The sequence below is a fragment of the Ylistrum balloti genome, unplaced genomic scaffold (assembly GCF_031769215.1).
Source record: "Ylistrum balloti isolate Yb309-2 unplaced genomic scaffold, AGI_CSIRO_Ybal_v1 Utg371002, whole genome shotgun sequence".
In the NCBI taxonomy this organism is placed as follows: Eukaryota; Metazoa; Mollusca; class Bivalvia; order Pectinida; family Pectinidae; genus Ylistrum; species Ylistrum balloti.
In genome coordinates, this window is record NW_026782559.1 from 785,327 (window position 1) to 812,930 (window position 27,604).

Consider the following 27,604-nt stretch of genomic DNA (forward strand, 5'->3'; position numbering starts at 1 on the left):
TCAACCAGATAATGGTATAAAATGCTTTAGACCAAGAATCAACTTTCATTAGACATTCTTGTTGAAAATTGTCAAGTAAACGCTGTTTATACATGTGATTCGAGTCTGTGTATGTTGAAACTGTGAGCTGTTCGTCATAGAAATCGCCATATTTGGAACGTGAACTTGACTATAGGATTTACTATGACAACTGAAGCAGAGTGAAGCTGGAATCTTAACAACAAGGAATGGCAAGAAACAAAGCTGAAACATAAATCACGATATGCCACCATACAGAGTTGTGAAAACTTGTTCCTGCTGGGTTCGATGTGAATAGATATAAAAATCCCCGTAGCTTCCTATATAAATATTCACATTTATAACTGAAAAAAAATATTACAGAATATTCTATAGGTAACTCTGAGTTTCTGTATGGTTTAGCATGAAACTCATCACTGCATTTGTATTGGTGACGAGAAACCTAAACTTTCGCTGGCTCCTGAACCAGACGTTACACATTTCGGTGGGCTGGTTCACAAAGTGAACGAGTATCTATGGTAATACACCAATAATGGTTTCTTAACTTATAGAACGATTGAGAAATCATTGAACTTTAGTCTGTTCACCAAATGCCACATTAAAACCGAATATGTGTGTAAAACAAATATTTTGTATTCAGGCAGACTAATTGATGTTTATTAATTATGATTAAACTGCATGAAAATGCCAAGATATAAGTATATAAGAAAATGTGATATATAGAACGATAACTATGTGATCTAATTAAACCCTGTCATTCACACTGTCATAAATGCCCCCTGCTCCTACTTTTCAATGTTCAAATACTGTATAGACGATATCTGTAACTTAAATTCAATGTATTGCCAGTTTCTAGAATATTTTTCATAATACAAGGATTTCGTTTTTGTATTGCCGTGTCCATGATACATGTATGTCTCTGATACCGTACTTTTTTATTGTATGTGTAATCTACGAGGGATAGAGGGTGTGAAGAACTTTGGCGGGAGTTGAATGGTTCATATATAACATATGTCCCGATTTACTATTATTAATGTTAAACAAAATACAAGTGCAATTTGTTAATCTTTAAGCCTTGAAGTGTTTTTTTCTCTCATCATCGCGTCATGCTACACCTGAAGCGGTAAATGGATACAAGTGTAACACAGATTGTATCACTACGCGATTTATCAATCTTCTGAGAACTTGATCTGTTTCGGTGTCGACAAACCATGTACTCTCCAGACCATGTGAGATTATAAATATGTTACGACTTCCACCGTTCTAGACACAACGGCAATAAACTTTAATTTGTATCATTAAAGCTACACCGAATAATGATTGACGTTTATATCAGATCGTTCCATTCAAGTGTATTTTTTCTTCTTCTAAAAATTTAAGGGTAGGAAAGTGCCATAACCGATGATAAGCATTGTAAATTAGAAAACGAAAACTGATAAATATCTTTCCGACATAAATGAAATCAAAGAAAAGCGTAAAATTTCTTTTGAAAATTTCTTTTTAATGAAATAGATTCGACCTTATGGTATGCGCAATTACAATCGGGCGCTGATCGGAGATAGGAGTGCGCGTGGACTCCACGAGCTAAACTCACATGTTATGGCTCGGCGCATGGTCATGCATATTGTTTCTGACAACACCTGTCTTTTTATAGCGTTAGGGTAAATCAGATATGTAACTTTATTTGTCCCTTTTTATGTCATTTTGCATTGAATGAAAGATTTCAAGTCATAACTATAAACCTATAATCCCAAGGAAAATCGAGCTGTATTTTAATCTTGTTAAAAAAAATATCGAAAAAACTTTTAAAGTGTAATATTGAAAATGCATTTTTCTTAAAGCTCTCATTTGCACGCTTTCTAATATTAAGTACAAACCCACCTGTCACTTTCTTAGGAGGCGTTCAATGTGGGGATATTTAACGTTACTGAGAAAGACTGGTTAGCTTAAAGGCCACTCACAAGGCACATATGCACAGGCCTGTCTGGGTTTAATTATTTGACATCTGCAGAAAAGTCCAAAATATGATGTCCCGCTTCATCAACATATAAAACCACTACTTGTTAACAGTAATGCTATCAAATAGACTGCTCGTCAATCATATCTGTCCTTTAAATTAAAAAAATGGAACAGAGCATGCGTGACATTTAACTTAACAGATGGCGCATGTCAATGGAATATATATATATACTTAATCTATCAAATATGGCGGGAGGCTTGTTTTTTCATTCTTTCACGTTTTGGTAAGTTTGCGAAGAAATAACCGATAAATAAAATAAAATACAGATTTTAGAATTTATTTTCATAATTTACAGAATCGGTATTTACTTTAATCTTTATGACATGCATTGTGTCTTTACATCCCGTCTTGGTTGCCACTCGTCCCATTCCGACTGATTCCGTAACTATATCAATATCGACGAAGGGTACCGGAGTCAGCCGGGTCTTGTCGAACGGCAAGTGTCAGATATTCTACAGAACTTTCAGGACAAATTTCAAAGGGAAAGAATTCGAGATAATACCAAACAAACTGTACTCACAGCTGTCATACATCAACACACGAAAGCGTTTCTTTTCTGCATGTGTTGTGTCTCGTAGAGGAGGCTGCATTAATTATGTCAGTAAGCAGTAGATCAACCATGTAAACCAATATAATTAGTTATACAGAAAATGTTTATTGTTTACGGGTTGTGTGATGTTACCCGAGTCGAGCGAAGAGGTCCAAACAGATCTTGTATCAGATATATCCTTAATCTAACGCCAAGCGTGACATAATCCCCACACCCAGCTGTTTGCTAGAAATACACACAATCTTATATCTATGTAAATATTACAACATCAGGTATTTTATCCATTTTACCCCTGTCACTAATATTTTGACGAAGATACACCTTTTCTGTGTTTTTAGCAAATAAAACGATAACAAGATCAGTATAGTTTGTTATACAATCCATGATGGTATATACACTGTACATAAGTATGAGGGTTACTTATAGAACTGGGAAGCCTGGTCATTAGATAATTCTATTTTTTGACAGCCAACATAAACAAAAACATACAAAAGGAAAACCTCTCTATCTGCAAAGCTAGTTTCAGGTAGCTCATGGTAATTTTGTTGTACTACTCTAGAAACAATCAAACTTGTATTTTGTTTCCATGGTAACAGGGGGAAAGGGCGACCTCTTCTACTGAAAAAGGTACCACTCGAGAGATAGACTGATAAACGGATAACGTTTTAGTCAGTTATCTTGAATTACTTTGGAGTAAAGCTAAAATTAGTAAGTTTGCTCTGCAAGGATGAACGGATGGCAGAATGGACGGAACCCAATTATATATATATCCTGCAAACACAGCCATAGGTTTAACGGTTATGCATTTTTACTCATGACATTACTAGTCTACATCCATAAACAATCTCAGTATTTACGATATGAACTTTTAAAGTGAATCTAGTAGGAGCTGATAAAAGCAGCGATATTGTCCGTAAAACATTCCGCCCTGGTTTCCGGGTAAATAGTGCCGTGCAACCTAAAAGCTCTTGGCGCAGGCAAAGTTGGAGTTATCTCCTCTAGTAGTGACGTGAATGTTGGTGTGTCGTCAAGGCGCCTATTCCGTTTTTCGATTAAACTATGGAGGAGTCAACGAAGACTCCGCTAGAGAAAACGAGTACATCGAAGACACCGCTGGAGAAAACGAGGACAACGTAGACTCCGCCACAGAAAACGAGTACAACGGAGACTCCGTCTGAGAAAACGAGTATAACGGAGACTCTGCCACAGAAAACGAGGACAACGGAGACTCCTCTAGAGAAAACGAGTACAACGGAGACTCCGTCAGACAAAACGAGTACAACGGAGACTCCGCTAGAGAAAACGAGGAAAACGGAGACTCCGCTAGAGAAAACGAGTACAACGAAGACTCCGCCACACAAAACGAGTACAACGAAGACTCCGCCAGAGAAAACGAGGACAACGAAGACTCCGCCACACAAAACGAGTACAACGAAAACTCCGCCAGAGAAAACGAGGACAACGAAGACTCCGCCACACAAAACGAGTACAACGAAAACTCCGCCAGAGAAAACGAGGACAACGAAGACTCCGCCACACAAAACGAGTACAACGAAGACTCCGCCAGAGAAAACGAGGACAACGAAGACTCCGCCACACAAAACGAGTACAACGAAAACTCCGCCAGAGAAAACGAGGACAACGAAGACTCCGCCAGAGAAAACGAGTACAACGAAGACTCCGCCACAGAAAACGAGTACAAAGGAGACTCCGTCAGAGAAAACGAGGACAACGAAGACTCCGTCATAGAAAACGAGTAAAACGAAGACTCCGCTAGAGAAAACGAGTACAACGGAGACTCCGCCACACAAAACGAGTACAACGGAGACTCCGCTAGAGAAAACGAGGAAAACGGAGACTCCGCTAGAGAAAACGAGTACAACGAAGACTCCGCCAGAGAAAACGAGTACAACGAAGACTCCGCCAGAGAAAACGAGTACAACGAAGACTCCGCCAGAGAAAACGAGTACAACGAAGACTCCGTCAGAGAAAACGAGTACAACGAAGTCTCCGTCATAGAAAACGAGGACAACGGACACTCCGCCACACAAAACGAGTACAACGAAGACTCCGCCAGAGAAAACGAGGACAACGAAGACTCCGTCAGAGAAAACGAGTACAACGAAGTCTCCGTCATAGAAAACGAGGACAACGGACACTCCGCTGGAGAAAACGAGTACAACGGAGACTCCTCTAGAGAAAACGAGGACATCGAAGACTCCGTCAGAGAAAACGAGGACAACGGAGACTCCTCTAGAGAAAACGAGTACAACGGAGACTCCGCCACAGAAAACGAGTACAATGGAGACTCCGTCTGAGAAAACGAGTACAAAGGAGACTCCGCTAGAGAAAACGAGTACAACGGAGACTCTGCCACAGAAAACGAGGACAACGGAGACTCCTCTAGAGAAAACGAGTACAACGGAGACTCCGTCAGAGAAAACGAGGACAACGGAGACTCCGTCAGAGAAAACGAGTACAATGGAGACTCCGTCTGAGAAAACGAGTACAAAGGAGACTCAGCCACAGAAAACGAGTACAATGGAGACTCCGTCTGAGAAAACGAGGACAACGGAGACTCCGCTAGAGAAAACGAGTACAACGGAGACTCCGCCACACAAAACGAGTACAACGGAGACTCCGCTAGAGAAAACGAGGACAACGGAGACTCCTCTAGAGAAAACGAGTACAACGGAGACTCTGCCACAGAAAACGAGGACAACGGAGACTCCTCTAGAGAAAACGAGTACAACGGAGACTCCGTCAGAGAAAACGAGGACAACGGAGACTCCGTCAGAGAAAACGAGTACAATGGAGACTCCGTCTGAGAAAACGAGGACAACGGAGACTCCGCCTGAGAAAACGAGGACATCGAAGACTCCGTCAGAGAAAACGAGGACAACGGAGACTCCTCTAGAGAAAACGAGTACAACGGAGACTCCGCCACACAAAACGAGTACAATGGAGACTCCGTCTGAGAAAACGAGTACAACGGAGACTCCACTAGAGAAAACGAGGACAACGGAGACTCCTCTAGAGAAAACGAGTACAACGGAGACTCCGTCAGAGAAAACGAGGACAACGAAGACTCCTCTAGAGAAAACGAGTACAACGGAGACTCCGTCAGACAAAACGAGTACAAAGGAGACTCCGTCAGAGAAAACGAGTAAAACGGAGACTCCACTAGAGAAAACGAGGACAACGAAGACTCCGTCAAGGAAAACGAGTACAACGGAGACTCCGTCAGAGAAAACGAGGACAACGGAGACTCCTCTAGAGAAAACGAGTACAACGGAGACTCCTCTAGAGAAAACGATGACAACGGAGACTCCGCCACAGAAAACGAGTACAACGGAGAATCCGTCTGAGAACACGAGTACAAAGGAGACTCCACTAGAGAAAACGAGTACAACGGAGACTGCGCCACAGAAAACGAGGACAACGGAGACTGACTCCGTCAGAGAAAACGAGGACAACGGAGACTCCTCTAGAGAAAACGAGGACAACGAAGTCTCCGTCAGACAAAACGAGTACAAAAGAGACTCCGTCAGAGAAAACGAGTACAAAAGAGACTCCGTCAGAGAAAACGAGTACAACGGAGACTCCGCCACAGAAAACGAGTACAACGGAGACTCCGTCAGAGAAAACGAGGACAACGAAGACTCCGTCAGAGAAAACGAGTACAACGAAGTCTCCGTCATAGAAAACGAGTACAAAGGAGACTCCGTCAGAGAAAACGAGTAAAACGGAGACTCCACTAGAGAAAACGAGGACAATGGAGACTCCGTCAAGGAAAACGAGTACAACGAAGTCTCCTTCATAGAAAACGAGTACAAAGGAGACTCCGTCAGAGAAAACGAGGACAACGGAGACTCCGCTAGAGAAAACGAGTACAACGAAGACTCTGCCACAGAAAACGAGGACAACGAAGACTCCGCCACAGAAAACGAGAACAACGAAGACTCCGTCAGAGAAAACGAGTACAACGGAGACTCCGTCAGAGAAAACGAGGACAACGGAGACTCCGCCAGAGAAAACGAGTACAACGGAGACTCCGTCAGAGAAAACGAGTACAACGGAGACTCCGCTAGAGGAAACGAGTACAACGGAGACTCCGCCACAGAAAACGAGTACAACGGAGACTCCGTCAGAGAAAACGAGTACAACGGAGACTCCGCCACAGAAAACGAGTACAACGGAGACTCCGTCAGAGAAAACGAGGACAACGGAGACTCCTCTAGAGAAAACGAGGACAACGAAGTCTCCGTCAGACAAAACGAGTACAAAAGAGACTCCGTCAGAGAAAACGAGTACAACGGAGACTCCGCCACAGAAAACGAGTACAACGGAGACTCCGTCAGAGAAAACGAGTACAACGGAGACTCCGCCAGAGAAAACGAGTACAACGAAGTCTTCGTCATAGAAAACGAGGACAACGAAGACTCCGCCACAGAAAACGAGGACAACGAAGACTCCGCCACAGAAAACGAGGACAACGAAGACTCCGCCAGAGAAAACGAGGACAACGGAGACTCCTCTAGAGAAAACGAGTACAACGAAGTCTCCGCCAGGGAAAACAAGGACAACGGAGACTCCGCCAGAGAAAACGAGGACAACGAAGACTCCGTCAGAGAAAACGAGGACAACGGAGACTCCGTCAGAGAAAACGAGTACAACGAAGTCTCCGTAATAGAAAACGAGGACAACGGACACTCCGCTGGAGAAAACGAGTACAACGGAGACTCCTCTAGAGAAAACGAGTACAACGGAGACTCCGCCAGAGAAAACGATGACAACGAAGTCACTGTCAGAGAAAACGAGGACAACGGAGACTCCTCTAGAGAAAACGAGTACAACGGAGACTCCGTCAGAGAAAACGAGTACAAAGGAGACTCCGCTAGAGAAAACGAGTACAACGGAGACTCCGTCATAGAAAACGAGGAAAACGAAGTCTCCGTCAGAGAAAACGAGGACAACGGAGACTCCGCCAGAGAAAACGAGTAAAACGAAGACTCCGCTAGAGAAAACGAGTACAACGAAGACTCCGTCATAGAAAACGAGGACATCGGTGGCTGCAGATTAAATGGGAGTTATAACAATACAACTCTCGAGTTCCATTGATCCTCAACAAACAAGAAACCTACAGGTAGAGTATGAAGTTAGAAGTAATTTGTCATCAGTAAAAATCTCCATGGATCGTATACCAACAGTATACATACACTGGTTGTATGTATGTTACCCATGTTACTGAAATGTCTCCTTTGTTCACTAAATCATTGACCCTAATACATATCTGCAGCAGTTATACAATTTGTGTGTTTCAGGAGGGAGTTAAATGTAGCATTATTTGATCTTGTAGCAGCAGCTCCCCCAAATATCAGGAATTAACAGAAAAAGGACTGATGGAGTAAGAACAGCTACCTCTCTACAAATTCCCAAACTTCGCTGTAAGTGAGAATTTCAAACTTCCAATACAAAATGATTTTGCATATTGGGAGGTAGCCTATCGCTTGTTTTAATGATTCTAATTATATTTTTTTTACTAATTTTTAAGTAACAATACATTTTTTGTAGTTTTTCAGTATATAACAATAGATAAAATAAGAAATAAAAACACTGAATACAGAAAAATATAAAATGTATTTTTTCTTTGCCCACAATCTTCATATTGTTCACCATTAAAATTTCCCTATGTCCGTTAACTGTCGTCTTTTATCCATTGTCTGTCGTCCAGGGTTCATCCTTCTATTCCTGAGCCACTTTTTTGTTTTTGTTTGTTTGTTTTTTTTAATTTTCTTTATTTTGACAATTTCCATGGAATAGAAGGTCTTAATAACACAGGTTACAGTTACTACACGGTCACATGCAGCAGCAGGCCTATTCTCAACAGGGATAAGTGTAGGGGAGGAGGGAGCGGGGCAGGGGAGGGGGCGGCATTGACTACAGTACCTTGTTACCATCTTGTTATCTTGTATACCGGTACTTTGTTTCTATAAACTGTTTCCCATCTCGTCGCACTATCTTCAGCCTTAGTGTACTTAGGACTTTCATACAGCGGTAAAAGTTGGTGGATTCCGTACCATCTTTTACACTACGTACATCAGTGCCGGTACACTTTACACTGGTCATTTATCTGTTGAAGCGATGGAGGTTACAGTGTAGTCATCGAAACGGTCACACTGAAAACTTTTACTGGTTGTATGATAAAATCTTCTATTCAAACCTTCTTCTCATTGATATTTTTGAGAGGTAATGGATTAAAAACTAAAGAACAATTTTTCATCCCCAAAACAGGACGAGGATGAAAGACTGAAAGCCCCCTTCGAATTCCTAGAAATAATTGTGACCTTGAATATGGGTATACTTCTTTTAGGCCAAATAATGTATACTTAAATCAGGCCAGAGAATACTTCTATAATATCAAAGTATACTTCTATCAGGCCACAGTATACTTCTATCAGGCCACAGTATACTTCTCTCAGGCCACAGTATACTTCTATCAGACCAAAGTATACTTCTATCAGACCAAAGTATACTTCTATCAGACCAAAGTATACTTCTATCAGACCAAAGTATACTTCTATCAGGCCACACAGTATACTTCTATCTGGCCACAGTATACTTATATCAGGCCACAGTATACTTCTCTCAGGCCACAGTATACTTCTATCAGACAAAAGTATACTTCTATCAGACCAAAGTATACTTCTATCAGACCAAAGTATACTTCTATCAGACCAAAGTATACTTCTATCAGGCCACAGTATACTTCTATCAGACCAAAGTATACTTCTATCAGACCAAAGTATACTTCTATCAGACCAAAGTATACTTCTATCAGGCCACACAGTATACTTCTATCTGGCCACAGTATACTTCTATCAGGCCACAGTATTCTTCTATACTTCTCTCAGGCCACAGTATACTTCTATCAGACCAAAGTATACTTCTATCAGACCAAAGTATACTTCTATCAGACCAAAGTATACTTCTATCAGGCCACAGTATACTTCTATCATCAAAAATATACTTCTATCAACCAAAGTATACTTCTATCAGACCAAAGTATACTTCTATCAAACCAAAGTATACTTCTATCAGGCCACAGTATACTTCTATCAGACCAAAGTATACTTTATCTGAAACCAAAGTATACTTCTATCAGACCAAACATACTTCTATCAACCAAAGTATACTTCTATCAGCCACAGTATACTTCTATCTGGCCAAATACTTCTATAGACCAAAGTATACTTCTCTTGCCAAGTATACTTCTATCAGACCAAAGTATATTTCTGAGTCTTCCAAATATACTTTTTTATCTGACCAAAGTATACTTCAGTTATCAGTCAGGGTATACTTCTATCAGGTCAAAGTATGCTTCTATCTGGCCACAGTATACTTCTATCAGGCCACAGTATACTTCTATCAGGCCACAGTATACTTCTATCAGACCACAGTATACTTCTATCAGACCAAAGTATACTTCTATCAGACCAAAGTATACTTCTATCAGACCAAAGTATACTTCTATCAGGCTACAGTATACTTCTATCAGGCTACAGTATACTTCTATCAGGCCACAGTATACTTCTATCAGGCCACAGTATACTTCTATCAGGCCACAGTATACTTCTATAAGGTCAAATTGTACTTCTATAAGGTCAAATTATACTTCTATCAGGTCAAAGTTTACTTCTATCAGCCCATACCGAAAAATGTACACCAAAGTTTACTTTATGGTACTTTTAGTACATACCTAAATGTATTTTTTTCTGAAAAGTACAAAAATAGTACATGGTATGCATTTTTTCGTACCATTGTCACTGGTATTTTTTTTTTTTTGTACTAAATATGGACTCCGAAATTTGTCTATATACTTTTTTTCCTTCTTTTGATTTTCCCATGGTCTTTTTTTAGTACTTAATCTTACTATGCCATTTTTCACTGTACATTTTTTGTAACTAACTCTAAATTTCACAACATTGCAAAGTAGTACTGTTTTCCTACTTTAGACCTATATAACCTTTCCTACAAAGCTTTTAAAGCATCTAAAAGACATAAATGTCTTTATTTTGTTAACTTTTAAGAAATTAAGAGATTTTTCATTCAATATTCTGTGTAAGAATAAAATGATGTTTTAAATTTTAAAATGATAGAATTTTGTGCTTTTTGAGACCTTTTTATGACATATTTGTGTACTTCTTTAAATTGTTTTGTGCTTTGTTGATATTTTTGCATACTTTTTGGATACCGTTGTAAAAGTACAAATAAAGTACTAAAGGAGTACTATTTTAGTACTTAAGTGAAATTGTCCCGCACAGAGTCTGTGTACTTGTTTGCTAGTTCATACCTTATCCTTGCTTTGTACTATTTTTATACTTTTTTTAATTACCTGTAAAGTACTATAAAAGTATATACAAGTACAAAATATGTACACTCATTCAGGCCTTATGTGCTTATTTCGTACTTTGTATTATTTTTGTACTTTTATGATATTATTTCTGTACTATTTAATTACTAGGTCTGTACTTGTGAAAATTATCAAATGTACCAAAAGTTTACTTTAATCAGACTTTTTTTTGTACCAGTGTACTTTTTTTGACTTCATTTGAAACAGTGTTGAACATTCGGTTCGAAATTGAGCCGTAAATAGTATACTCTTTATCTACTTCGTCATTACTTTTTTCCCGTACTATTTTTATACTTTATTTCGGTATTGGTTGCCAAAGTATACTTCTATCAGAGCTAAGTATACTTCTATCAGAGCAAAGTATACTTCTATCAGAGCAAAGTATACTTCTATCAGAGCAAAGTATACTTCTATCAGAGCAAAGTATACTTCTATCAGAGCTAAGTATACTTCTATCAGAGCAAAGTATACTTCTATCAGAGCAAAGTATACTTCTTACAGGTTAAAGTTTAGTTCTGTAAGGTCAAAGTATACTGTATGTGATAAACTCAATGACATGATGGTTAACATATGTATGTGTAGTCATATTAATCCATTGATCGAAATAGATGAATATTACCGGTAATCCTTAACAAAACAGAAGATTCAGTAGAAATAGTAGCCAAGTACTTAGGCACAGTTGTTGGATCAGGGTCAGTTTCAGGTGTCAGACAGAAGTTTCACTGTTTTCTGGAATTAGCTAAGGTGCAAGTGTTAGGACATGGCATCTTCCGTCCATCAAGCGTGCAGTGTCTGTCAACTTTTTACGAAAAATCGGTACTAGTAATGAATTATTGGACAAATTTTGACAAAATTTGGTCAGAAGCGCCTTTGGGGGAAGGGAACCAAGTTTGTACAAATATTAGTTTTTGGCCGCAAGTGGTCTGAGGTGTGGCGCCCCAAAGAATTTTCGTTGATTTTAAAGATCCTACTCGTCCCGGAGGAATGATGAATATTGCCGCCCAAATATAGTCGAAAGTATCCTTGGGTAAAGGTGAATCAATTTTATATCGATGTGAGGCTTCTGACTCCTGAGGCAGTAGGGGCGGATCCCAGTGAGGAAAATATAATAAAATCTTTATTAAGAATCCTTCTTCTTTTGTTGGAATAATTAACATTGCCCAGATATAAACTGAAGTATTCTTGGGTGAAGGACAATTAATTTGATATACATATAAGATCTTGGCCTCCTGAGGCGGTAGGGGTGGGGCCTAATAGAGTAAATTCTGAGAAATGTGAATCGAAATTGTTGATGTTATCAATAAGCGACATGGTTACGTTACATTAAATGATGACGCCACCACATAGTGAGTGGTAACGCTTGCTAGCTGTCTTTCACTTCCCCTTGAAATAGATCCTTTCTATTCCTAGTAATCAAAGAGGCACAATGCGAAGAACGTGAAAAAAATTGTTCTTTTCTGGAATAAATGATTCCCGATACATTAGGAATTTTGTAAGTGAGCAAGGTAAGATTTTAGACTGATCACCCTTCCGTTTATATGGAAGAGGGCCTTTCTCTCAACAAATGAAATTAAAACAAATAGAACATTTAGAAACCTTGATGCTACATGGACAATGACAACAAAGTAAATACCGATAGGTTATTAAATTGTGAATTCAAACAAACTCTTTGAAACTTTATTGCACAGAAGAACAAAAGAAAGCTTTACAGATTGACAGAAATGTACACAGAGACCAGGTTTTTCGCAGTGGTAAGCGTCTTATACTTCATCAACGACATCCAACATGTAAATCTTAGTCAATTAAAGTAAGTAATGCCATGTTCCTAAATTAATACAATATAAAATCATCAAACGCGTTTATCTTGTGAGTTTTTCAGCTTTCTGCGACATCTTGAACCTCGATATATTGGGAACAGACCGTCAAATATCGAATCAACTGCTACCTATAAAACTCAGAGGGTGGGAATGCACGGATATTTGTGAGCAGAAACGGGAAAATTCACGCTAGAAAAAATAACTCGGTCAGAAAGCTATCCCAGTTGATATCATTGAAGGACAATGTCTATATAAGCGGCTGACATAGACTTAGTTATATCCTTGACAATATTTTTTTCAACAGATTATCTTTTCCTGTTTCGAATGTGAAATGATTTGCTGGTTTTAGATATCAATCATAGTTATCAAAAAAGTAATCTATTTCTCTTGTTTTGATACACTAAACAATATATACACATCTGTTATCATTGTTATATCGATTTATAAGCAAGCTATCGTAAAGTATTCTTATCATTTAACAGTGTATTATTAAAAGCCTTTGTTAAAATATCTGATGTGTAATGAAAGAAAATCTGATGAAAAAAGGATTATTTCAAGATATGTAATACAGTACGGATAGTCACTATTGAAACATAACAAAATTGATTAAATTGATAAGAAGAAGGAAAAACTATCAATGTTTGTTAAATATTATATAAACATTTACCATTCTTATCGCAATATAGAAAGTTAAAAAGTTACTACCATACTCAAAAGCGCAGAGTGAACCATACCTGGTGACAACAGTTTGTCTACCATAATTTATAATAGGGTGAGATAGAGATAAAGTCATTTCTATGTACCAGGTAGTTATCAATTATTGATCATCTCCTCGTGGTTGACCTGTGATGACAAGATGTTGTCCCCCTGGATATACAGCCAGAGGCCTCGGAGTCGATACCACCAACACTTGCTGCCGACGACACTACCTTGAAGGAGTTCACAGCAACATCTGCATCCATTTATCTTTACTTTAATTTCAATATGATAACGCTGTTGTTTTTGTGCACAGACAATGGACAGTCGTGAATCAAAACACTTTAGTGCTCATACGACCGCTTCTTGTCATCCGACATTGACAGGTTCAAAGACGTTAACCCAAAGTACTAGACATCTGTTATAAAGGGATATGAGAAAGGACACAAAATCTTGGCATAGCGTGCATCAATTTGATTAAAAGCAGATATAAACTTCGTTCCTTTAAACTGATGTCGATATTATTAACATATGTTTCAGACAGAATATAGCATGTTTGTGTTTTTTGAGAGAGAAAGGGAGCAGAGCACAAATATTGTATAAACATTTTTCATGTATGCCGCCAGTCCTGTTGAATCGGCATTGACAAATCAAACTACATATACTCTACTATGTCATATGAACTGAAATCGATCATTAATCGACAAATCGTTTCATTCTACCCTAAATTCACTGATATGAATCAGATAAGTTTAAGGACTGACAGTTTCTGTCTAGTTTCCGAAGGACACCCAAGGACGTTAATTGTGTAATTTAAACCTATTACGTAAAACAGCATGTAATAGGCCGTTTTCATTCAAGACATTGCAAATTTGTTGACTTACAACTTCCCAACGCTATACTTAAACAAGACTTGAATCATTTTGTGGTTAACTGATTAATTATCAAATTAGGAATATTATAAGAAACGACTGAAAACGTCAAAAAATGAATGATTTCCGGTTACAATCTGGAGTGAATGTATCAAAATAAATAAGCGTAGCTACACATGACGTATCATTACATGTTTGTATATTTGTAAGGTATTTAGGAGGGTGGCGGCCTGTCTGTGTTTGATAGATTTTCATTGTTGGGTTCGATTTTTTTAAAATCAGTTTCCACGCATGGAATGATATTTGCCTCAGCAATTATATCATTTGTTCGATTACAAACATTGGTCTGAACCTTTACAACATAGGCATGGTAACACTGTACACTGTGTGTATTTAGTCATCGCGTCAAAAACCTGACTGTTCGAGAACATTCAGCACAAGTACAGTATATATGGTGACAGTCTTTTACCGCTATGAAAAAAGTGACTTTACAAAAATACCTTCCTTTACACTATTTATACAATTTATGTGAAATGGAAATTTGTTCAACAGAGAGCTGATCTGGATCTAAAGACATTACTATCGGAATGATGAGAAATCGTTTCACTTGATAATCGCTCTTTTTCTCGAGAAAGATAAAGCATGAATTGACGTCATCGCTGTCGTTGATGATTAAAACGGTCACACCTGTTTAATGAACGTATCGAAATGTACTTTTTTATGTGATGATATCACATTTGCATTGAACTACTTCTATTTTCTTTCAATATTACTCAAAAGTAATACCCCGTATTGAATCACTTATCACTAAATCTTAGGTCCATCATCCTCTGTGGAATACAAGAGTATCAGTGAAATTGATGAATGCTTACCGAAAAACGACTTTATTGAACACAAAATTTTAACAAAGGATCATAACTCTGTAATTGTGGAGTCAAGGGTCTCCCGGTATCTCCATCATTTGAATAACAAGAAAGACCTTTTATTAGAAAGATCACATGGAGTTCTTCCACCTCCATCAATCCAGGACTTACTTAGCTGACACGAAGTCCTACCACCTCCATATATTAAAGGCCTTCTTAACAGAGGAGACTTTACAGTGAAAAGACGAAACTCTTCCACCTTAATATATCCCAGACTTACTTAACAGAGAACTCTTTACATTAGATATATGACATGAAATTCTAACACCTCCATATTCCCTACATTTACACAAAAGAAGAGGCTTTACAGTAAGAAGATGACATCTTTTACCATCTCTACATATCCCAGACACCCTTAATAGAAGATGCCTTCAAGTTAAAGGATGAGGGGCAGTTCTACCATCATCAAAGGTTTAAATAACAGAGGAGGTCTTACATAAGAAGATAACATGAAGACCAACCACCCCCATATGTCATGGACTTACTTAATTGGGGAGGTTTAACATAAAGTTTTACCACCTCAAGGACTCCTATTAAACAGATGACATGAAGTTCTACCATCTATCTATCTCCTACATTTAATTAACACATATCCATATATCCCAAACATAAATAATAGAGGAGGCCTCCAAGTTAAAAAATACAGGAAGCTCATCTCCATATATCAAAGTTTTACGTTTTACAGAGGAGGCCTTACAGTTTAAAGATGGCATGAAGATCTACTATCTCAACGTGACATTGCAGAATTCAATATCCAAGTCTGATGAAATAGAGGATGGATTTGCAGCAAAAAGATGACATAGATATCCATCACCTCCTTACAGACCAGCCTTATTGGACTGAAGAGGCCTTCTTTAAGAAGATAACATGAATTCCTACCAACTGCATACATCAATGTCTTACTGAACAGAGGAGGCCTTACACTACCACCTCCACATACCCAAGATATACATATTAGTGACGGCCTTACATTAAAACACGACATGAAGTTCTACCACCTCCACGCATGTTTGCACAATGACCCAATTCAAGATCCCAGAGCAACTTAGAAAGTCTAGCTTAAAGTGGTGGATTTGTGCGTTTTTTGACATTATCGCATGTTCTTGTATATCGATTTGGTTCAATCATAGTAAACAGATATATACTTCTATTGCATTATATAACAGTCTCGATAGGTTTCTGCATTTACATATGTATTAGCGAGGACTAGAATGTCTCCATTTGTTTTTGTCATGGATGTTAACTTGAATCAAATGCTTGTATACTTAACGATTAGCATTTACTTGTACAGCATTGATTAACAAATCAGTTTGGTAAACTGCTCATGTTTATCTTTTTATGATCAGAAAGAAAGCAATACGTTAAAAAATAATTCCTTATCGCCAGGAATTTTATACAGGTTCATGAAGTAGAAAAAAGTGTGCACTAAGACATCTCCGACAAAACTGATTTTCAAATGTAATATAATGTTATGAAGACGTCATTTGGAGGCAAAGTTAGATTAGGTCCTTGCTGCTACATCACGGTTTTATGTAGACATCGAGACACGGTGTCAATGTCTACAGAAATGTTGAAGCAAAATCAACAAATCTGATACTAGTATTTGGTATTAAGGTCTGAACGTAACGTTTGTCCACTGCTGCTTTTGTTTACTCTCACTTGTTAATTTCCCATCTTAGTTCAACGAATGACTTTTTTGACATTGTTTCGATCTACTATGATTTTCCCCTGTCGCCTCCAAGCTTTAAACATTTAAAGAGTCTTAGCATTATTGACGAGTGCCAGGAGAGATGTAACAGCTGTATGATGTTGTATTCAATTATAAATCTTTGTTTAAAAATGTTCACTGATGTGTCTTTTGAGATGGCAAGTGGATGTAAAGTTTTAACTGGTTTTGTCTACCGGTGGGTTTCAAAGGTACACATGAACTTTGCGTTCACTCTTAATGTAGTAATTGCAGGACTAGAGTACATACTTACATTGTTTTTGATATTTTTTGACAAATTTTAATATTTATCCCTCGCCTCATTACCGACAATTAGTCCTAGAAGGACGACACGGCTGTATGATGTAGCATCACTGACGAGTCCTAGAAGAACGACACAGCTGTATGATGTAGCATCACTGACGAATCCTAGGAGGAGGAAACAGCTGTATGATGTGGCATCACTGACGAGTCCTAGAAGGACGACACAGCTGTATGATGTAGCACCACTAATGAGTCCTAGAAGGACGACACAGCTGTATGATGTAGCATCACTGACGAGTCCTAGAAGGACGACACAGCTGTATGATGTAGCACCACTAATGAGTCCTAGAAGGACACCACTAATGAGTCCTAGAAGGACGACACAGCTGTATGATGTAGCATCACTGACGAGTCCTAGAAGGACGACACAGCTGTATGATGTAGCACCACTAATGAGTCCTAGAAGGACGACACAGCTGTATGATGTAGCACCACTAATGAGTCCTAGAAGGACGACACAGCTGTATGATGAGTCCTAGAAGGACGACACAGCTGTATGATGTAGTTAAATTCATTACATTGTTCTCTTGTATGTTTTGTACAATCTTTGTACGTCTATATTACCATCACCAAATTTATTTATTTATTTTGTTAAATTATTAAACCCTGCTTTACTCTAAGGTATGTTATTAATGAAAGTATCTTACAAGAGAAATCATTCCAGCTGTGGTGTTCAGATCCAAGTTTTCATTTGTTGACGTGATAATGATCAGCTACTGTCAGTATAAATACATGTTAATATCAATCAGATTAAAAAACCGTCCACGATCTTATTCTTAGTAATTATATGTTTGTATGGTAAAAACTACGATCCATTTGAAGAAAAGAAAAATATATGAAAAATTCGGAATATCAATATGCGAGATATGTTGTTATTTACTGCTTAGTTAACCGAAACACAGGTGAAAGGGAGGTAATCACTACATAAAATGTTGTAGTTCAAGGTTCATCTGTCGGATGCGCTAAACAAGTGTACAAGGAAAAATTCAAAACCCCAACTAACCATGCCCAGTTGATCGCAGTATTAACACAAGAATGGAACAACATTCTCTAAGGCGAATTAATGTTCTCATGAATTCAATGCATAGGAGACTCTGTGCAGGGATTCGTGCAAGAGGTGCCCACACCAGGTACTGAAGTGTCATTTGTTTTTCACAGGTATCCCACTTTGAGTAACTACTGACGACACGAGTTGAGTAACTACTGACGACACGAGTTGAGTAACTACTGACGACACGAGTGACGTCACACAGACTTTTCTTCTCCAATATTGTAAAAAGTAGACTTTTCCCTTCATACTGATATGAAATTTTGTACAAAATTCCCAAAATATCATAGGCTATTGATTGCATAATTTAATTGTGCGTTTCTTGTTTTGTTGAGTATAATATACATATGTAGGTTTAATCTGACCTGACGAGTACGTCATCTCTGATTCCCAGTTTTTGGCCTGTCATTATTTTTCGTTATTAATAAGACATACATATTACATTTGTCTGAGGTTTACGACCCAAGAAATAAAGATAAAAAGATGTAAGCAAAATAACTTCAACTAGGCTTTTATTATATAAACCGACTTTCAAATTCACTCATGTTTCTCATTTTGTTAAATTTTGTCAAGGTGGAGTTGATATGTTACTGAAATACTGTTTTCGCGTTATTTGATTTTTTGGACCTTAAGTCCAATATGAAATACATCGCCTAATACTATTGTAACAAAATTGACGGTATTAAGTTCTCCAGCATTCAATATTAGGCACAAGATTTCTAATATTGTACAAAATACACAGATTTAGTGTAAGATACAGTTGCATTTAACTGCATCATACAGCAATTTCGTCCTGAGAATGAGAAAAATGAAAAGTGATCAAAAGAAATGTCGAAATGAAGACAAGATGGCGAACTAGGCCCATAATTCAATCAAATTTGTGCTTTTATATATCTGATATATATGTGTATATGTTTATTCTTAATCGTGTTGAAATTCGAAACATGCAGGTTACGCCATACCTACGGGACTAAACGTCCATCAGCAGTGTCTATCACCTGCAATCTAGAGGATTGTAAGAAAGACGGAATTAGATACAGTAGAGCTAGATAATGAATTAAACTTAGTCAAATGTTTGGTCCATTTTGCTTACATTAACTCGATTGAAAATTCTACAACGAAGAAATCGTTGAAAACAAAACGTAAGTTGTATCATGGATCAGAGCTCCTACAACCTGTAGGCTGTGTAAACAGGATAAGTATTTTGCCTCTCTAGAAATTTGGAAAGCCGTTTATTGTCATCATCATAATGAATTATCAAAGTATTTTCGGTGGTAAAAATAAATGTATTATGAAAACATTTTAATGTTCATGGTAGCATTCTATATGCAAGTCTAAACTAAATATTGTACAACTCCTCTGCTGACGGTGTACAAGGAATAACTTCTCTGTAATTTGTACCCCGGGGCACTTGCATATTAGCTGCATCTGAGTTGATCTCATTGCCGGATTCTGTATAAGGGAATGGAGACGGAATGTCCATTACATCACCAATGAAAGGACGACTCGGAAAAGCCGCAAAGTGCCCTGTGTCTTCATCTGGAGGGATGCTTGTCCGAGGGATGTCCAACAAATCTTCCTTCAGAACGAACGTTTCGAGTTTCAACCCTCTTGTAGTCGAATGTATTTGAGCAGTTTCTATTGTTTTTATCCTTGCCGCATCTCGCAAATCATCCGACTCGTTCACGGAGATATTGGAAGATGCTCCAGAAAATGTTGATAGTTCATTATCAACGGATTCTCGTCCGTCCGGAGAACGCCTTTGCCTATCATGCCCTTTTGGCGCCTCTCCACCACCTTCGAAAACTCGTCGTTCTTTGTCAATTGTTATTAGGTCGAGAAAAAGTGCACTTACAATCAAACTAACAAGTATGATGACGCCGAAACTTCCGATGGCAACTGCAGATGGTCTGTTGTCTTTCTTTGTCAAAGTGGAGTACATGGCGCTAGACCTCTTTGAATATTTTGGTGTCTCTAATACCTTTATACTGGACACTGAAGGTTTCACAGTCCCATAAACAACACTAGATGGTTGTATACTCAGAGAATACGTATCTGCAACAATAAAAATACATAACACTTGCAGTCAAGCAAACATCAAAAATAGTTATCTGATGTATTCCGAATTGTAGATTAAGTACCAATTGTTTTTAAAACATGGACTGAACGATTTATTCCGTGCAGTCATCCTATCGATCTCTGACAAATGAATTCGAATGAAATAATTTGTATCGTGATAATGAAAAACAATGAAAACAATGATTTACCGCCATTCAGACGTCAGAAATATCAGACTTTACATATGGATATTCCCAAGTAGAATATCTCCATTCTCACAAGATTTACCTGATGGCGAGTGTGTTTGTAGATTTGCGGTGGTCGACTGTATACATTTACTTGGCTGTAATTTTTCCGTGGTCGTCATGGTAACCGTTTCGGTGACCGATGACGTTGTCGTGTACGTCGTTGAATCCGTCATGGTTGTTGTCGTTGTTGTTGTAGAAGCCAGGCAAGCTAATGAGGAACTCATAATTTGCACTGAAAAAAAAAAGAATTACAAAACGAAAATAAAACTTGAATGTTGTGATATCAATTTCAATGTCCTGTTTGGAAAACCGTTTCTGATGATTTAATATCTAAACGTTAGTTTTTGAAAATTTTCAATGTTCTGTGTTCTTCTATGTAAACAATTAAAATTAATTTAAGTAGAATACATGGAGTTGGACATCTTTGAAAAAAATGCAACATATTTACATGAGAATCGGGAGCTTTTACTGTCGATGCAACTACACAGAATGGTTTTACATCCTGGGAAAACCAACTTGTAGGACAACCACAAAACACACATCACTTTCAATCAAACGGGTTATAAACTAAGTATTTCTGAAGCTGAAGAAGTTAAAATGTGAAACTTGAAGTTTAGAATTTAAAGGTAATATTGTTGATTTTATAGTTAACATTTTTGTAGTGAAAACAAAAAGCGTACATTTTGATAAAGATAAAAACATATTTTTTATCGATATTCCGCGCAATTGTTATATCGATCATTGGCAAATTAATCTGATAGATAAAAAGTAATTTTCGTCATGATTCACGAAATCGTTAACGGAAACACAATGATTTACTGCCGTTCAGACGTCAGAAATATCAGACTTTACTTATAGATATTCGTAAGGAGGATATCTCCGTTCTCACAATGTTTACCTGATGGTGAGTATGTTTGTAGATTTGCGGTGGTCGACTGTATACATTTACTTGGCTGTAATTTTTCCGTGGTCGTCATGGTAACCGTTGCCAAGCAAACTAATGAGGAACTATTGGCTTGTACTGAAAAAAAAATAGAATTACAAAACTAAAAACAATGATTTACTGTCGTGCAGGCATTAGAAATATTAGACGTTACTTATGGATATTCGTAAGGAGAAAACAAACTCGAGTTACCTGGTGATGGTGGACTTGTTTGTAGCATTTCTGTGGTCGTCATGGTTACCGTTTCTGTGCTTAATGACGTAATCGTTTCCGTTATTGAATTCGCTATTGTTGTTGTCGCTGTTGGTGACATGCAAACTGATGATGTGCTTGTAATCTGTACTGAAAATTAAAAAAAAAACCTTGTTTATTGTAATGTCGTTTTGTTGTTGGAGAATCAATGTTTAATTTATCACATGATAAAGTCTTCCAAATAAACATCGTTGTTTTCTTTATCATTTTACGACAATCAACAAAAAGAATATCAAATCTTAAGTGATAAGCGCAATAACAAATTTTAACAATTATTTCCGTAAAGTTGTTTTCAAAAGTAGAAACTTTCCTGGTTTTATTGAAAGCTTCAAACACACGGAATGGATTTTGTCTGAAGCGATTGAATGAATTCTGATGCTCTTTCCTGATACTGTATCTATTTTCACAGTTTTATTCAAATATCTAAAAATCTTCCCTCGAAAACTACAGCTATAACAGTATACAAGATAATACTATTAATCGCCTTTGTGTGTGTGTAATTTGATTGTTTTCAACTCAGAAAGTTCTCAGTAAGAACAATACAAATGCATGTGTAGGGCTCTCGCCGAAATTTGTTTTTTCATTGCATTTTTACGACCTACATCATAACATTTTTTTTCTATTTAGTCTATATTATATAATTTGCCATTTTAATCATTTGTACCAGTTTCATTCTTTAACATCATTCTTGTGAAAAGGTATCATTAAGTCAGAAAAAAATGAAGATAGCACCATTAAATGTAATTTTAGAGACTAAATATTTGGTTTTTGTGCCGCTAGTTATAGTGATAGTAACATATATCTAGCACTGATTATCTGATCTGTGTATATAGATCTGAATTGATGCTTCGGGTAGTTATTTAAAAACGTTCCGACATCGGACCGTTAGCGAACAAGAATGGATAAATGTATTTACTCACAGAAAAAGCTGATGATATAAATTTTAATGAGATGGAAGAACTTCAGGTGTGAATTGTAGTAATACCAATACATTGTAAATTAGAATCTGATTACACAAAGTTTGATCAATTTACGTTATTCTTCTTTTTTAACATTGATGTCATGTGTTGGTAATGTGTTAAAACAACCAGGCTAGGGGATTATGAAACGATCTCATGACGTCATGAAAGGAGTCTTATATATTATTAGCCAAGTAAAAATCTAAGTTTCAAATTATTCCATGGTTCCCGGGAACGGATTATCCTTACGTGAATTTACTCGCAACAGAAACACTTAATGACAGGTTATTAAAGAAAATTATAATTTATGCAACTGTTTTATTATTATTATTATTACAACGTATTTGGGATAAGAAAATAAAGCAAATTAGACACATAAAAAGGTTACAATTCCAGTATTCTGATAATGACACTTAATAAGCTAGAAGATGGAGTCAAGCTTAGTATACAACGCTTTGAAAATATTGTCCAACTTTAGAATTAAACAATTACTGACATCTGTTTTGAATTGAAAAAAGGATTACGGACAGGAGAGATTTACCGCGAACAATGTGAATTTGATATTACATTTCATGTTTAAATAACCCCATAATAACAGAAATGCATGTATTTTATCTTTTTTACTTCACGTAAAGTCCGTAAAGAACTATATTTGGCAGAAAGTATTCGATAATGCAATAAACGATTTGAATTAAATATTTGAGTGATTAGGTAAAACTTGATAACAGTTGTGCAAATGCGAATCGTAAAAAAAAGTTATAACAATCGTCAGTTTGGGAATTATATAAACTATTGTTAAAATTGTGTTTTCGTATCAGGAGGAATTTTGAGGGCTATATAGGCAAAGGCAATAAAAAGGATACCATTTGGAGTATAATCTCACCTGCACATCGTACTTTTACATCCGCAGTATGAAGGGAAGTCATGGGTCCCCATGGTAAATTCTCTAGATTTGCACACTCTTCGACAGTCGCCGGCAAACTGCTACAGTTCACTCCATCAAGCCAGATTGGTCCAGTGCCATCCGATATTGTGGAGCTCACGTTAAAATCTACTAATCTGATTGTTTTATTAGAATTATTGGATAGTATTGTGATATATTTTGTCTTCTAAACCACGTTCGACTTAATGACAACGTTATCAAAGTTGATTTAAAAGAAAGGAAATATCAGCATATCAACATAATCATTGTCGAAACTTGAATTCAATAAAACTGGGTCATCAGCAAAAACCTTACCCAAGGAAACAGAACACAACTCTGAACTCTTACGAGGGAAGCTAGCAAATCGGAACAGGATTGGTGCAAATAAGTAGTAATTTAAATACATTTAATATAGAATTAGAAAATAACTCAAGAATCGCTGTTTCGAGGGCTAGTAAAATAAAGTAAAATATTATTTTTCTTGACATGTCATGTGATAACAACACAAGAATCTTAACAAATCTTAACAAATGTGAAGCATACAAATACTTCTTTCTCAGATTCTGAAAAAAAAAGAAAAAGCTGTAAATGTATAGTGTTAACAACTTACGTTAGTCCCAGCATGTTACAGATGACTATTCCTAGAGAATCGGGAGGATTGTGATGCGTTACTGTTCCCCATCTGTTGTCATGGTATATTTCTACTCTGCCCTCAATCCCTATTCCATTAAAAAGTCCTATGTTCGTCGCTATGGAACATGATATCACTACTAGAGTACAATATCAAATTATGATTTACAATGAGGACTTACATAATTGTGACATGGAGATTATTGAATTAAAGAACAACGTAACACTTCCAACATATTAACAAATTGTGACGTAAATAGAAAGATTAAATAAAAGTGCAATGTTTACAAGACCATGCGTTCTGGAAGTGTAAGTGTTCTCTGTGTATGGAATGGATGTAGCTCCAATTTCGTGACTCATTATTGTATTCATAAAAAGATAGATTGTTGCAATGCATTCCGTTGTCGTCAGGTTGTTTACGACGTCCGGGTGTAGTGTGCATTTGTTGACATGTCACTTTTGTCATTAAATTTGTGTATTTGCTCAATCGTTTTATCTATTTTATGAGGTGTCGTTTGTAATGATATCGTTACTATTACCGTGTAATGCCAAACGGAAACGCAATTTTAGCATGATGAATCAAAAACAAGACAAAACTACATTTCAGCCTTTGCTGCATCATCTCGAACAATATCAGCTGTCACAGCTTATGAGGACTTATCCTAAAAGTTTGCTGTATTCATGGATAAGATTACGTATTCAGCACTTGGAATACTCTTATAAAAAATACAGACAAAACGGTAGTATTTCTGTCATATCGAAATGGTCACCACGTATGATTATATCGATATAAGCCTGTGGCATTTTAAACTCTTATGCAAAGTTAATCTACTATATTAAATTAACAAAATCGTGTAGGTGATCGTGTTATTATAATTTCAAGCCATGGGAATGCCGAGGAAACTAGCACCTTAGTCTAAGTGAATGACAAGCTGGCTTCCTGTTGTGATCAGTTACATAGGATCAGTCAAATTACAGTAGAGTAACATCTGCATTATCTCCATCTCCTTTGACGTCTGTTTTTGGATACATATTCCGTATCATATACATACATTTTGATCTTAAGAATTCTCGTAACAAATGTTTGATATTAATAATAAAAAAAATATTTACACTTGCGTTGCATTCTCACCAATCAATTTGTACTTACCCCAATGTAAATACAATTCGATGCAGCTACAGAAAATAAGAAACAATCCTTAAATATTTCTCCTGTTATTTTCTTTTCCCGAGAACTGATCTTACCTGCATTCCATGTTTTAACTATCAGAATGCATTTATAACGTATGGTGCAGTTTAATTCGTTATTTGCCAATACTCAATCAATCTTTTTCAAAGGTGATGTTCTCTAGCATAGTTTTTTGTGCAGTACTTACACATATTTGCTATCAAGAATTCACAGACGTATGGTCTCGACACACTGCAGTTTGACATGTCCCATTCCCATTGGTACTGATGATAATAGAAAGCACAGCCATCAGGAATGTGTGTCAGATTTCCCCAGACATCAAACATCCCAGAAAATGACGCGCCGTCTAACCATTGCAGATCATTCTGGATCTCACTTAGACCAATGTAGTATGTTTGTCCTCTGTTAATAGAAAATAACGTGCCAGCTGTCATTCTTATCCCAACAAAGCGTAATTGAAAACAATTTACCTTATTTTAATACAGTATAATTATCAGTCTTTAAGCATGCTGTATTGTTACTCTGTGTATTTCAAGGGTAGCTCCCTACTAACATACCTTACTTTAATTTTCTGCATTTAAATACGCTTATGTACTTTTATTTAGCCGGCATCTATTCACGTTTATGTGATATTCGAAAACCTTATTTCATGTTAATACAAACGTGTCACATTTAAAAGTAATAGTTTAAGATAATAAATCCAAAACTTGTGTATATTAAGATATATGTTTTTCCAAAGCAAGTGAAAGGAATGTCCTCGATAATAGAACCAATCGTCTGTATACCACACACAATGTGGAGGAATCCCATTACTCTCAAATTGTAAAATAAGTTTGTGTTCAATAAAGGACCTTTTATTAAAGTTAAAATACACACAACTTCATACATTGAGACAATACCATTATTATTGCATATTAATATAAATTTCCTCATTCAATAAATATAACGAATGCTTAGATTACTCACAGAGACAAAGTGATAAGCAATAAATCGACAAGTTTATACCAAGAAAATGAATCCCAAAAACTCACACATCTAGTAAAGTGATTATGAAGTCATGTATGAGGCTGTTGTATGGTAGGGCGAGACTGCCGTTATAAGGACACGCTGCCTGGTGCCATGGATATGAGATGCTGGATATGTGTAAACACAGGTTGAGGTACTCCGGATGGGCTTCATATAACGCTGGACAGCCTGTCACCCATCCCATCATAACCACAGGAAAAAATAAGATTGATAAAGGTCATATACTAGGTTCATGAGTTGAAGGTTACGCGGTCTTTGCGCTGCTATTGCAAACACCAAAGGTGCTTGTTTATTATGTTAACTTCTCCAGCGCTGTAGTAAGAATATGCTCATTAGTATGCTATTCAATAGTACAAACACTACATATACATATTCTTGTTGTATCAGACTTGATTTTTGCGACCACAAGGTATTCCCATTAGGTCAATTTCTTTCCTTTTTTGAATTTTCATCACTTATTCGTGTACCCCGACACTACTTACGTGATTTGTCATTAACCATCAAATGATTTATTCAGAACATCAAACATTCCACAAAATCGTGAATATGGTAGAGGGAGCTTGCTTCATTTATCATTACACACTACCTAAATAAACAAGATAATATATAAGGTAATATACCATTATTTCCGCCTATATATTGATTTAAATTGATTGATTAACGTTTATATTCCATGATTGATTAATTGTTATTGTTTAAATGTTCCTAAGACTAATAGATGAAAATTTGGAGGTCAAAAAAAAAAAAAAAAAAAAATCCGATTTGATAATAAAATAACTCCAAATGATGTAAAGGAAAATCAAGTAAAAGTACGATGGGGAAAAACACCCCAAGGACCGGGAAGAATAAAAGTCTCTAGAATCATCAAAACCATCCGTCATTTGAATCTTGGTCAATTATTGCAATAAAACACTGTCGAAATTTGTTCCGAGAAACAAAACTATCGTGTTTAAGAAGTACTGCACACATGATATGGCACCAGAATATTAGA

The 27,604-nt window shown here is 36.9% G+C and overlaps 3 protein-coding genes across 3 annotated transcripts; 1 reads left to right on the plus strand and 2 right to left on the minus strand.

Annotated features, from left to right (window-relative positions):
* Positions 1–3,647: 3,647 nt before the first annotated feature.
* Positions 3,648–4,906, plus strand: LOC132560029 (uncharacterized protein DDB_G0290685-like). The gene is made up of 3 exons (XM_060224688.1): positions 3,648–3,684; positions 3,798–4,344; positions 4,426–4,906. The coding sequence occupies exons 1-3, from the start codon at positions 3,648–3,650 to the stop codon at positions 4,904–4,906; spliced, it is 1,065 nt and encodes a 354-aa protein (XP_060080671.1).
* A 145-nt stretch (positions 4,907–5,051) lies between these two features.
* On the minus strand, positions 5,052–7,654 carry LOC132560030 (mucin-17-like). Its single transcript, XM_060224689.1, has 3 exons — positions 6,038–7,654; positions 5,129–5,952; positions 5,052–5,082 (listed from the first exon to the last, which is right to left on the minus strand). The coding sequence occupies exons 1-3, from the start codon at positions 7,652–7,654 to the stop codon at positions 5,052–5,054; spliced, it is 2,472 nt and encodes an 823-aa protein (XP_060080672.1).
* Positions 7,655–19,725: 12,071 nt separating this feature from the next.
* Positions 19,726–26,797, minus strand: LOC132560031 (uncharacterized). Its single transcript, XM_060224690.1, has 6 exons — positions 26,619–26,797; positions 25,775–25,989; positions 24,379–24,517; positions 23,730–23,905; positions 20,724–20,924; positions 19,726–20,441 (listed from the first exon to the last, which is right to left on the minus strand). The coding sequence occupies exons 1-6, from the start codon at positions 26,795–26,797 to the stop codon at positions 19,726–19,728; spliced, it is 1,626 nt and encodes a 541-aa protein (XP_060080673.1).
* Positions 26,798–27,604: the final 807 nt, after the last annotated feature.

Bases quoted from the DNA above. Each gene is read 5' to 3' on its own strand.
- LOC132560031 (XM_060224690.1), bottom strand. From the start codon at position 26,797: ATGGGATGGGTGACAGGCTGTCCAGCGTTATATGAAGCCCATCCGGAG. The intron at 24,518-25,774 runs GTAAGTACTGCA...CATGTTCCATAG, and splicing joins ATTCTTGATAGCAAATATGT to CGACGAACATAGGACTTTTT. The intron at 23,906-24,378 runs GTAAGTTGTTAA...TAAAACAATCAG, and splicing joins TGTAACATGCTGGGACTAAC to ATTAGTAGATTTTAACGTGA.
- LOC132560029 (XM_060224688.1), top strand. From the start codon at position 3,648: ATGGAGGAGTCAACGAAGACTCCGCTAGAGAAAACGA. The intron at 3,685-3,797 runs GTACATCGAAGA...ACTCTGCCACAG, and splicing joins GACTCCGCTAGAGAAAACGA to AAAACGAGGACAACGGAGAC. The intron at 4,345-4,425 runs GTAAAACGAAGA...AGACTCCGCTAG, and splicing joins GACTCCGTCATAGAAAACGA to AGAAAACGAGGAAAACGGAG.
- LOC132560030 (XM_060224689.1), bottom strand. From the start codon at position 7,654: ATGTCCTCGTTTTCTATGACGGAGTCTTCGTTGTACTCGTTTTCTCTA. The intron at 5,953-6,037 runs GTCTCCGTTGTC...TCGTGTTCTCAG, and splicing joins CGTTTTCTCTGACGGAGTCA to ACGGATTCTCCGTTGTACTC. The intron at 5,083-5,128 runs GTACTCGTTTTC...TCGTTTTCTCAG, and splicing joins TCTCAGACGGAGTCTCCATT to ACGGAGTCTCCATTGTACTC.